This window comes from Oryctolagus cuniculus, chromosome 10, assembly GCF_051225735.1.
Source record: "Oryctolagus cuniculus isolate XC-2025 breed Fujian yellow rabbit chromosome 10, ASM5122573v1, whole genome shotgun sequence".
Taxonomy (NCBI): Eukaryota; Metazoa; Chordata; class Mammalia; order Lagomorpha; family Leporidae; genus Oryctolagus; species Oryctolagus cuniculus.
Window position 1 is genome coordinate 57,519,300 of NC_142876.1, and position 13,085 is coordinate 57,532,384.

At 41.3% G+C, this 13,085-nt stretch overlaps 1 protein-coding gene across 4 annotated transcripts in view; it reads right to left on the reverse strand.

Annotated features, from left to right (window-relative positions):
• Positions 1-13,085, reverse strand: part of YES1 (YES proto-oncogene 1, Src family tyrosine kinase) — a 79,320-nt gene that overhangs the window by 32,721 nt on the left and 33,514 nt on the right. For 3 of the 4 annotated variants that reach the window (XM_008261125.5, XM_051852078.3, XM_051852079.3), the window contains exon 2: positions 4,385-4,666. The exons of the other annotated variant lie outside the window; for it this stretch is intronic. In XM_008261125.5, the coding sequence (XP_008259347.1) occupies positions 4,385-4,649 (265 nt within the window). In that variant the 5' untranslated portion in view covers positions 4,650-4,666. The remainder of the gene's footprint in view (positions 1-4,384; positions 4,667-13,085) is intronic. 4 annotated transcript variants of the gene reach the window in all.

Sequence of the window (13,085 nt, forward strand, 5' to 3'; positions counted from 1 at the left end):
CCACAGCAGAGAGCTAGCCTGGAAGAGGGGCAACCGGGACAGAATCCGGCGCCCCAACCGGGACTAGAACCCGGTGTGCCAGCACCACAAGGCGGAGGATTAGCCTAGTGAGCCGCGGCGCCGGCAATAATGATCAATTCTTAAAAAAAGAAATATATATATTACATACAACAATGATATGCTGAAATACATATACATTGTAGAATGGCTAAATCAAGCTAATTAACATTATGTATTGCCTCACATACTTATTTTGTGGTGAAAACACTTAAGAACTACTTTCAGGAATTTTCAAGAATACAATATTGTTATTAACTATAGTAATCATGCTGTACAAGGGATCTCTTGAACACATTACTTCTCACTGAAATTGTATACCTTTTCATAAACACTGTTAACTTGAATAAGGATATACTCTGCTCAATATAATTCCAATCACTTGCCAGATCAATTATTAACTCTCAATACATCACCAGTATTTGTAAAACTACAAATAGATTAATAAGTGCAAATGCTGTGAAATATAGAACAGTATAAAACCAATACAAAGTAACAAAAAAAGGTAAGAATACAATCATACACAATATTATCTCATTTATCTGGCTTTCCCCCTTAGTTTCTGCAATTACTATCTGACATTTCTTCTTGAATGTCTAATAGGCATTTAAAATTGATTACATTCAAAATGAAGCTCCTGATTTTTCTCTTCTAACCTATATTTACCTAATTCTTTCTATTTAAGCAAACAGCACTACTATCCAATCAGGTACTTAAGCCAAGTCCATTACTATCAGTTCTATGTCTAAAATACTGTTTATATTGACTTCCCATTTTCATCAATGCCCCCCTAACCCAATACCTTATCGGCTCTCAGTGGACTGTTGGGACTACTGAGAGAACTAGCCTCCTGATCTACTTCTTCATTGCTTTCTTCCACTGCTTCTCCACACAGCTGCCAGTGTGAGTTTTTGAGAAAAAAACAATTCAGTTGTGCATATAAATCTCTATTACAGTTTCTATCTATCTTTGAATAAAACTCAACACCTTAGGGACCAGAGACTAAGAAGTTCTGAGTAATTATAGTCTGTTGCCTAACTCCAACCCTGTATCATACAATCCTCTCTTCTGCCAACAATGGCCTCTCTGCTATTTCTCAAAATGTCCAAGGCCATGTATATTTCTTGAACTCTGAAACTGTTATTCTTTCTCCCTGAAAAGCTCTTTTCACAGCTCTGTTCACATTTAAGTCATTTTCATCAAATTTTAGCTCAAATGTTTATTCTTTAAAAGGCTTTCCTTGATCAACTACAATCATTCCAGGCAGTTCCTGCACAGCAGTTAAAAACCAATGATCAGGAGCCGGTGTTGTGGGGAAGCAGGTAAAGCCGCCACTTGCAACATCTGCACCCCATATGGGCACCGGTTCAAATTCCAGCTGCTCCACTTCCGATCCAGCTCCCTGCTAATGTGCCTGGGAAGGCAGCAGAAAATGGCCCAAGTGTTTGGGCCCCTTGTCACTCATGTGGGAGACCTGGAAGAAACTACTGGCTCCTGGCTTCAGCCATTACTGGTAACTGTGGCCATCTGGAGAATAAACCAGCAGATAGATCTCTCTCTCATTCCCTCTCTCTGTAACTCTTTCAAATAAATCAATAAATCTTAAAAAAAAAAAAAACATCCTTTTTAGTTGTTTATTCACCAACTACCATCAAACTCTCATTATTATGTAAAGCTCATCAGGGTAGAAATCTGTGGTGCTCACCTCTCTATCCCTGGTATACAGAAAATGCATATTTGCTGAGTTAATAAATGAACACTTGTGAATGGAATATTTCAGTAATTCAAATAAGTAAACTGCTTTAACTAAAATGTCTTTAGGTATCAAGGTTTAACCATTTTGAATTACTTTCTTTTCCAAACATATGATCCTGAAAATAATTTGCACCTTTGCTAGTAACGGAGAACTACCATCACAGCCATAGATTAATGAAGTACCGAGTTATGAGGATAATATTAAGATGGTAATTGGAGGCCCACATTGTGGCATTGGGGTTAAGCCACTGCCTGCGACACCAGCACCTCATATGGGCACCAGTTCGAACCTAGCTATTCCATTTCCGATCCAGAGCTCTGCTCATGTGCCTGGAAAAGAGGTGGAAGATGGCCCACGTGCTTGGGCCCCTGCACCGACGTGGGAGACCTGGAAGAAGCTCTGGGCTGTTGGCTTCAGCCTGTCACAGCCTCAGCCATTGCGGCCATTTGGGAGGTTAACCGGGGTGGTGGTGGGGGGGAGGCAGGGATCTCTCTCACTCCTTCTCTCTGTAACTCTGCCTTTCAAACAAATAAAAATAAATCTTAAAAGAAAAAAAATAAAAAGATGGCAATTGACTCTTTGATGTTCAGAACTCTCCAACGGAGAGAAGACGGAAGAGACAGATTTAAAGCCCCAGCTTGTAGAAGAGATTTTTCTTTTGCCACCACTGGTTGTTAGTAAGAACGTATGTTACTCAATTTGATGTCGGTAGCTGTTTGTGCCTCAGGATAGAGTGGCTACTCCAAGAGCTGCAGGAGAGAATGAAAGAAACTCAGGTCCTTGTTGACAGCGTGGAACTGCTGTATCGAGGAATCTTGGAGCGCAGCCTACCTTTTGAAGCCAGCTGTGTCTTGTTACTTCAAGGGACTAGCACTCTAAGATGGAACCCATTACAAAGGAGCTAGTTTCTTTCTCCTTTTAAAAAGTTCTAAATCTATTTTTTAGAGCATTCTATCTACAAGAAACATGCTCAGCTACTTCTTGCTACTTCTGAAAGAACATGATAATGTAATAAATGGAGTTCTGGAATAGGACATTAAATCTGGGCTCTTCTATTTACTATCGAGGACTCTGGAAAAAAATCACTTAACCTGAGCCTCAAGAGTTCTAAAAAATTAGTAATATCTGATAGAAACAATGTATTATCAATACTATACTGCCACTTGATTCATATTTATTAAGTACCAGAATACTTTATCCCTAGATAGTGCTTTACACATTTGAGAGGTTGTAAGATCTCTTTATTTTTTTTTTAAATTCTTTTTTGCAAAAGATTTATTTTATTTATCTGAAAGACAGAGTTACAGAGAGAGGTAGAGACAGGGAGAGAGGTCTTCCATCCACTGGTTCACTCCCTAGATGGCCATAAGGGCCGGAGCTGCGCCGATCCGAAGCCAGGAGCCAGGAGCTTCTTCCAGGTCTCCCACGTGGGTGCAGGTTGGGCCATCTTGTACTGCTTTCACAGGCCATAGAAGAGATCTGGATTGGAAAAGGAGCAGCCAGGACTCGAACCGGTACCATATGGAATACCAGTGCTTCAGGCCAGGGCTTTAACCCACTGTGCCACCACACCGGCCTCAAAATCCTTTTATTTAAAAAAATTGTTTTAAAAAAGATTTAGGCAGAGAGAGAGGGAAAGGGAGCGGGAGACGGAGAAAGGGAGAGAGGGAGAGAAGGAGACAGGGAGACACATAGATAGATATCAAGAAGTTCCATTCACTGGTTCACTCCGCAAATGGCTGCAATGGCTGAAGCTGGCTGATCTGAAGCCAGGAACCAGAGTTTCTTCTGGGTCTCCCACGTGGGTGCAGGGGCCCAAGCACTTGGGCCATCTTCTACTGCTTTCCCAGGCACATTATAGGGAGCTGGATGGAAAGTGGTGAAGCTGGGACTTGAACTGGCACTCACATGGGATGGTGGTACTGCAGGTGGCAGCTTTACCCACTATACCATAGCACTGGGCCCCACGTAAGATTCTTGAAGAAAGTATTTATTTATTTATTTATTTTGGACAGGCAGAGTGGACAGTGAGAGAGTGAGAGAGAGAGAGAGAGAGAAAGGTCTTCCTTTGCCATTGGTTCACCCTCCAATGGCCGCCGTGGCCGGTGCGCTGTGGCCGGCGCGCTGCGCCGATCCAATGGCAGGAGCCAAGTGCTTATCCTGGTCTCCCATGGGGTGCAGGACCCAAGTGCTCGGGCCATCCTCCCCTGCACTCCCGGGCCACAGCAGAGAGCTGGCCTGGAAGAGGGGCAACCGGGACAGAATCCGGTGTTTATTTTTAATCTTTATATTCCCAGTGCCTGCCACACAGTAAATGCTCAATAATTACTTGAATAAATTAATGAAATAATTAATGCTATAACGCAGTACCTAGTCACCACATATTATTATCAAATGTCTCAAAACCATCTCAAAGTATACAGTAAAGACTTTCATTTCTAGGTTAGACTTTAATTCAAACACTCAATTATTTGAAGAGCCCTTTGGTAAGATATCTTTCTTACCAAACATTGAGTATGTATTGCCCAAGGTTATAGTCTCAAACAGCATGATTTTCCTCTTAAATCTCACCTGTTAAACCAGTAGGATATGAACTTGGCACCACTGAGAATGAGGAAGAAGCTCCTCCAAAAGGAGTCACCCCTGAGGATCCTCCAAATGGTGTTATGGAAAGACTGCTGAAATTAACCGATGCTCCCTTTGCAGAAGACGATGGTGTCCCTGCAGTGTGATCTGCTCCATAATTGCTGGCACTTGTACTGACAGGCTCTGGAGTGTTTTCAGTTCTGTATTTAATGGCTGGAGTTTTGTTTTCTTTACTTTTAATGCAGCCCATTATAAAATCTACAGAAGCTATAAAGCAAACATTTTGAGAAGCAGTTAACATACAGAATATACGAAAAAAATTCAAAAGGTTGTTTTCAACAAGGCATCTTCCTCTCCCCCACATTGTAACATTTACAAGACAATAAAAAAACTAGACAGCTGAAAATGAAATCTTCCATTCATTTATCTTTACTTCAATTTTGTTAAATTGAATCATCATTCTCCAACTCAACCACTTTTAACAGTCCAATGGCAACATGCTGTATTGAGAAAAAAATGGGCACTGAAGCTGGAGAGGTCTAAATGTGAATCCTGGCTTTTGACTTAGCAGAGAAGTGAATTTCAGGTATGCTGCTTAACTACTCTACACCCATTACCTGAAAAAGTATCACCTATCTTTATAAGGTTTACTATGAAGAATAACTTTACTGCAAGTTCTAGACAATCTGGCATATATAGGGAATACTAGCAAATGCTGTCGAATTCTTTCTATGTATACCAGATCTATTCTAAATCACAAATGAAAGACACACAACAAAGTTTTCTCGTAGCCACATTAAAGAAGTACAAAGAAACAGGTAAAGTTTACTATATTTTATCTTACACAATATATCTAAAATATATCTATATATATATTTAACATTTTATTTATTTACTTGATAGGCAGAGAGAGGGAGAGACAGAAAGGTCTTCCATCTGCTGGTTCACTCTCCAAATGGCTGCAATGGTCAGGGCTGTGCCAGGCTGAAGCCAGGAGTCAGGAGCATCACCTGGTCTCCCAGTGGGTGGCAGGGATCCAAGTATTTGTGCCATCTTCCACTGCTTTCCCCAGGCCATTAGCAGGGAGCTGGATTGGAAATGGAGCAGCTGGGCCTCAAACTGGCACCCATATGGGAGGCCAGCATCACAGGTGGTGGCTTTACCTGTTATACCACAATGCCAGTATATTTCAACATGTAATCTACAGTTATTTTCTACAGTATATTTCAACATGTAATCAATTTTGAAATGTTTAAATATTTCATACTCTTGTTAAAAATAAGTCTTAGAAATCCAGTTAATTTGGACTAGACACATTTCAAGTGTTCAACAGCTCTATGTGGTTAGTGACTACCATACAGAAAAGTAGATCTGGCTGGCGCCGAGGCTCAATAGGTTAATCCTCTGCCTTGCGGCGCTGGCACACCGGGTTCTAGTCCCGGTTGGGGCGCCGGATTCTGTCCCGGTTGCCCCTCTTCCAGGCCAGCTCTCTGCTGTGGCTCGGGTGTGCAGGGGAGGATGGCCCAAGTAGTTGGGCCCTGCACCCCATGGGAGACCAGGAGAAGTACCTGGCTCCTGCCATCGGATCAGCACGGTGCGCCGGCCGCAGCGCGCTGCCCGCGGTGGTCATTGGAGGGTGAACCAACGGCAAAGGAAGACCTTTCTCTCTCTCTCTCTCTCTCACTGTCCACTCTGCCTGTCAAAAAAAAAAAAAAAAGTAGATCTATACCTTTTCCCTTCACTATCAATATATGTAACCCCAATGCTTAACAAATTTTAAGCCAGTCAATCTTTCCAACCTTTCCAACTTAATCTCTTTACTCTCTTCTCATACTTATGTTCATACATACTTAAGAAATACTGCTTCCCCATACATATGCCTAGTGCTTTTCCATTTTTGTGGGTTTTTTTCCCTCCTAAGAAGATCTCTGTTTAAACTCTTCCCCCATCTCCACTGACTAATATCTTATCCATTCAGTGATGGTCTCAACAAATGTTACTTTCCCATTCAGGCTTTCCCTGTACTTGGTAACGTTAACTTTTAGCTTAAAACTGCATCAATGATTTTAAGGGGGTGGATATATGGCCTAGCAATTAGGATGGCAGTAATGACCCTCATGCTCCACAGTGGACTGTCAGAACACCAGGTCCAAATCCCTGCTCCAGCTCCTGTTCTAGCTTCCTGCCAATGCAGACCCTGGAAGGCAGTGGTGGTGGCTCAAGTGGTTATGTTCTAGTCACCCACGTCAGGGACCTGCATCACTGAGTTCTCAGCTCCTGGTCAGGCTCCTACCCCATTTCCTTGTGGGCCTTTGGTTAGTGAACCAGCTGATGGGAGCATTTCCCCCCTCTATAAACAAAGCAAAAAATCTTTAAACACAACAGCAACTTAACTTTGGTGAGATTTTCCCATGGAGCTCTCATTTTATTCCATTTTCAATCCTATTTTTTGCTTACTGGCCTAATTCCCAACCCCACCCTTCACTCCCACCCCTCAAATAATGGCAATACATTCCTCAAAAGTGTTCTGCTTAACTTATCTCTTTACCCACTGTATCAAACTACCAATGTGAATGGCACATAGGTTTATTAATATTATAAAATCTGCATTATTCTATTTAGGTTCTAAGAAGTACTAATTAGATTTCATTAATTCCCTTTAACATCAAAGGGAAATAGGTGAGTCTCATAAATTCTGAGACAGGAAATTTACAATTTCAGCTCTACCTTAAGGCATTTGGATCTGGCTAAAAAGCCCATGAGAGGAGAGTTTCGGAGGCATGGAAAGCCAAGACACTGTGGCAAAAAAACAAACAAACAAACAAACAAACCACCTAAAAGAAAGATCTCTGTGAGATCCCAGCAAAAAGAATGGCTCATCAAAGAAGGAGGTACCTTTCTCTGAAGGGAGGAGAGAACTTCCACTTTGACTATGGCCTTGTCTAAACAAGATCGGAGCTGGCGAACCCAAGAGGCTTCCATAGCTTTGGAAGCTCATGACAAGAGCCTTGGGTGATTACTGACGTAATAAATAAGAGTGTCAATTGTTAAATCAACAATGGGAGTCACTGTGCACCTGCTCCCCATGTAGGACCTCTGTCCTTAATGTGTTGTACTGTGCGAATTAAAGGTAAAACTACTACCCAAACAGTACTGTATACTTTGTGTATCTTTGTGGGTGCAAACTGTTGAAATCTTTACTTAGTATATACTAAGTTGATCTTCTGTATATAAAGATAATTGAAAAGGAATAATCATGATGAAGAATGGGATGAGAGAGGGAATGGGAGATGGGATGATTGCAGGTGGGAGGGAGGTTATGGGGAGAAAAGCCGCTATAAATCAAAAGTTGTACTTTGGAAATTTATATTTATTAAATAAAAGTTAAAAAACGATTTCAGCTCTATACTATTAATTTAAAATGTGTCTATAAATACTAACATAGAAAGAGTCTATGTTACACAGAGAGAGGAGAGGCAAAGAGGGACAGAGGGAGAGGGGGTAGTGGTGGGGGGGGGGAGAGAAAGAGAGAGGCAAACAGAGAGAGAGAGAGATAGAGACAGAGAGGTCTTCCACCCACTGGTTCACTCCCCAGTTGGCAGCAATAGTGGGAGCTGCACCAATCCGAAGCCAGAAGCCAGGAGCTTCTTCCAGGTCTCCCACGTAGTGCAGGGGGCCCAAGCACTTCGGCCATCTTCTACAGCTTTTCCAAGCCATACCAGAGAGCTGGATTGTAAGTGGAGCAGCTGGGTCTCGAACTGGCGCCCATATGGGATGCCAACGCTTCAGGCCAAGGTGTTAACCTGCTGCACCACAGCGCTGGCCCCCAGAAACTTTATTAAATGAGAAAACAAATACCTACTGTATAAGGCATTTTAGTTTGTTTTTATTACTTGCAGCTGAAAGGATATTAAAAAGTACACTACTCCAATCACATGACAATTAAATCCCTTCTTAACATATTGGGATTTAACAGTTAAAAAAACTCCTAAATATCCTTCAAAGTGGTTACATAAATATGAAACATCCTGAAAGCTAAAAAAAGATTAAGCAACCAGTTTCATATCTATATGTCCACAAATATCTGCTGGAAAACAAAGCCTTAATTTTGAGTATTACTACTAGAGATATTTTTGAGTAATATGAACTTATTTAAAATTACGGAAATCTCAGGGGCCGGTGCTTCAGCGTACCAGGTAAATCCACAGCCTGCAGTGTCGGCATCTCATATGGGTGCCATTTTGAGTCCTGGCTGTTCCATTTCCGATCCCAAGTCTTTGGGCCCCTGCATACACACAGGAGACCCAGCAGAAGCTCCTGGCTCCTGGCTTCAGATCAGCCCAGCTCTGATTGTTGTGGCCATTTGGGGAGTGAACCAGCAGATGGAAGACTTCTTTCTCTGCCTCCCTTTTCTGTAACTCCGCCTTTCAAATAGATAAATATATCTTTTAAAAAATTACAGAAATCTGTTAGATACTATTAGAAATTCTTTACCTATAACCAGAAATTCTTTAACTACAGTGTTCCTTTTTTAAAATTCAACTTTTAGATATAACTTACACACAATAAAATGCACTCATTTTAAATATACAGCACCATGAATTTGGCGAATGTATAAAACTGTAAAACTACAATGTACAGTATTTTGGCCATCCCCTCTCCTGCCATTCTCTGCCAAAGATTCTGTTGTATCCTTCCTAGTCAATCCCTTCTCCTAACCCTAGGCAAACCCTGATATGTTTTCTCTAACTAAAGACTTATCTTCGGCCGGCGCCGCGGCTCAATAGGCTAATCCTCCGCCTTGCGGCGCTGGCACACCGGGTTCTAGTCCCGGTCGGGGGGCTGGATTCTGTCCCGGTTGCCCCTCTTCCAGGCCAGCTCTCTGCTGTGGCCCGGGAAGGCAGTGGAGGATGGCCCAAGTGCTTGGGCCCTGCACCTCATGGGAGACCAGGAGAAGCACCTGGCTCCTGCCTTCAGATTAGCGCGGTGCGCCGGCCGCAGCGCGCCAGCCATGGCGGCCATTGGAGGGTGAACCAACGGCAAAAGGAAGACCTTTCTCTCTGTCTCTCTCTATCCACTCTGCCTGTCAAAAAAAAAAAAAAAAAAAAGGCCTTCTCTAGAGTTTCTTATAAATGGAATCACATGATACATGATATGAAGGGTCTTTGATATCTGGCTTTTTTTCACTTAACAGTGCATACCAAAGATACTTTTATACTGCTGCATGTATGCATGTATCAGTTCACTAATTTTTATTACTGAATAGAATCCCATGTTACTACAGCAATAATTTATTCATTCACTTGTTGATAAATTTTAGGTTATTATAAATAAAGCCCCTATAAACCTTCCAACATTTTTTGGGTGGGTAGACATATCATCTTTCCTACCCCTTCTATCCCCCATGTCCCGCAATACCTAGGAATGGAACTGCCTGGTCATATAAAGTTAGATACACCGTTACCACAGGAAGCTGCTCAACTGTTTCTCATCATAGTGGCAAATAATGAAAATTACAGAATAAACAAAATTGAAACTAAAAAAAAAAAAAGCAATAAAAAAGATCAGTGAAATGAAGAGCGGGTTTTTTTTTTTTTTTTTGAAAAAATAAACAAAATTGACATACCATTAGTCCAACTAACTGAAAAAAAAGAGGGAGAAGACCCAAATTAATAAAACTTAGATGAAAAAGGAAATATAACAACAGATACCACAGAAATAAAAAATCATCAGGAATTACTACAAAGAACTATATGCCAACAAATCAGGAAACATAAAACAAATGGATTGATTCCTGGACACATTGAGTCAAATGAGAGTCCTAAAAATACCAAAATTGAATCATAAAGACACAATAAAGACACAGAACACCTAAACAGACCAATAATCAAGAAGGACATTGAATCAGTAATAAAGACCCTTGCAACAAAGAAAAGCCCCAAACCTAATAACTTCACTGCTGAATTCTATCAGACACTTTAAGAACTAAATCCAATTCTTCTCAAGCTCTGCAAAACAAATGACAGGGAGGGTATCCTCCCAAACTCCTTCTATGAAGCCAGCATCACCTTAATTCCTAAACCAGAAAAAGAAACAACAGAAAAGGAGAACAATAGACCAATATCCCTGATGAAATGCACACAAAAATCTTCAACAAAATACTAGCTAATTGAATCCAACAACAGATCATTCATCTGGAAGAGTGGGATTTATCTCTGATATTCAAGGATAGTTCAACATTTGCAAATCAGTAAGTGTGATACATTACATTAACAAGCAAAAGAACAAAAACTACATGATTATCTCAATAGATGCAGAGAAAACATCTGATAAAATACAACATTCTTTCATGATGAAAACCTAAAGCAAAATTGGGTACAGAAGGAACATTCCTCAACACAGCCAAGTCAATCTATGACAAACCCACAGCCAGCATCTTACTGAACAGGGAAAAATTGGAGGCATTCCTACTAAGATCCAGAACCAGACAAGGATGTCCATTCTCACCACTGCTATTCAACATGGTCCTAGAAGATTTAGCCAGAGCCATTCTGCAAGAAAAACAAATCAAAGGGATACAAACTGGGAAGGAGAAAGTCAAACTATCCCATTTGGAGATGACAAAAATCAACAGCCTTTGTACCCACAAGGCATAACTGAGAAACTACTTCTAAGATTAATCCTGTTCACAATAGTTATAAAAAAAAATACCTTGGAACAAATTTAATGCAGGAAGTCAAAGATCTCTATGATGGAAATTATAAAACATTAAAGAAAAAAATAGAAGGGGGCCAGCACTGTGGAGCAGCAGGTTAATGCCCTGGCCTGAAGCACCAGCATCCCATGTGGGCTCCAGTTCAAGACCAGGCTGCTCCACTTCCAATCCAGCTCTCTGCTATGGCCTGGGAAAGCAGTAGAGGATGGCCCAAGTCCTTAAGCCCCTGTGCCCATGTAGGATCCCCAGAGGAAGCTCCTGGCTCCTGGCTTCATATCAGTGTAGCTCTGGCCGTTGCAGCCAATTGGAGAGTGAATCAGCAGATGGAAGACCTCTCTCTCTCTCTCTCTGTGTGTGTGTATGTAACTCTGACTTTCAAATAGATAAAATAAATCTTTAAAAAAAAAAAAAAGAAAAAAAATAGAAGACATTAAAAAATGGATCAATCTTCCAGGTCCAAGGATTGGAAAAATCAGTATCTTCAAAATGTCCATACTACTGAAAGCAATTTACAGATTCAATGCAATCCCTATCAAAACACTAATGACATTCTTCTCAGATCTAGAAAAAATGATGCTAAAATTCATATGGAAACACAAGAAACCCAAAATAGCTAAAACAATCTTAAACAACAAAACAAAGCCAGAGATATCACAATACCAGATCTCAAGACATACCACAGAGCAGTTAACATCAAAACAGCCTGATACTGACACAAAAATAGACATGTAGACCAATGGAACAGAATAGAAACTCCAGAAATCAATCCATGCATATACAACCAACTTATCTTTGACAAAGAAGCTAAAATTAATCCCTGGAGCAAGGGCAGTCTCTTCAACAGAGGGTGCTGGGAAAACTGGATCTCTGCATGCATAAGTATGAAACAAGGCACCTACCTTATACCTGATCAAAAATCCACTCAAAATGAATCAAAGACCTACATCTACGACCTGAAACCATCAAAGAATTAGAGAACACTGGGGAAACCCTTCAAGACATTGGCACAGGCAAAGACTTTGTGGAAAAGACCCCATAAACACAGGCAATCAAAGTCAAAATTGACAAATGGGATTACATCAAATTGAGAAGCTTCTGCACTGCAAAAGGAACATTCAGCAAACTGAAGAGGCAACCAACAGACTGGGAGAAAATATTTGGAAACTATGAAAATCAGAAGGATTAATATCCAGAATTTAGAAAGAGCTCAAGAAACTCAACAACAACACAAACAATCCAGTTAAGAAACAGGCAAAGGACTGAAACAAGTCTTTTTCGAAAGAGGAAATTCAAATAGTAAACAGACACATGAAAGAATGCTCAGGATCACAAAATCCAAACCACAGTAAGGTTTCACCTCACCCCAGCTAGAACAGCTCTCATACAAAAGTCAATAAGGGACCAGTGCTGTGGTGAAGTGGGTAAAGCCAATTGGCTACAACAGCTGGAGCTGTGCCAATCCGCTGGTTCACTCCCCAATTGGCCACAATGGCCAGAGATGTGCTGCTCTGAAGACGCGCTGATCTGAAGCCAAGCGCTTCCTCCGGGTCTCCCATGTGGGTGCAGGGGCCCAAGGACTTGGGCCATCTTCTACTGCTTTCCCAGGCCACAGCAGAGAACTGGACAGGAAGTGGAGCAGACAGGTCTCGAACCAGTGCCCATATAGGACGCCGGTGCTTCAGGCCAGGGTGTTAATCCGCTGCGCCACAGCGCCAGCCCCAAATGAACTGATTTCTTAAAACTGATAGAAATAATGGTCGGGACTGGAACAACTGTTAAACATCTTTACCGGCATCTAATTTGCCAAAATCTATCAGGGGCATTTCAAAAACACTATCCTCTAAATTAATTATTTGACTGGATTCAAGGATAACCTAAGTAAGATTACATATTACTAAGACACCATGAGAATTTTCTTACATTTCCAATGCTCCACTGGGTCAGTTCCCCACTTAAAACTCTCACTACAAA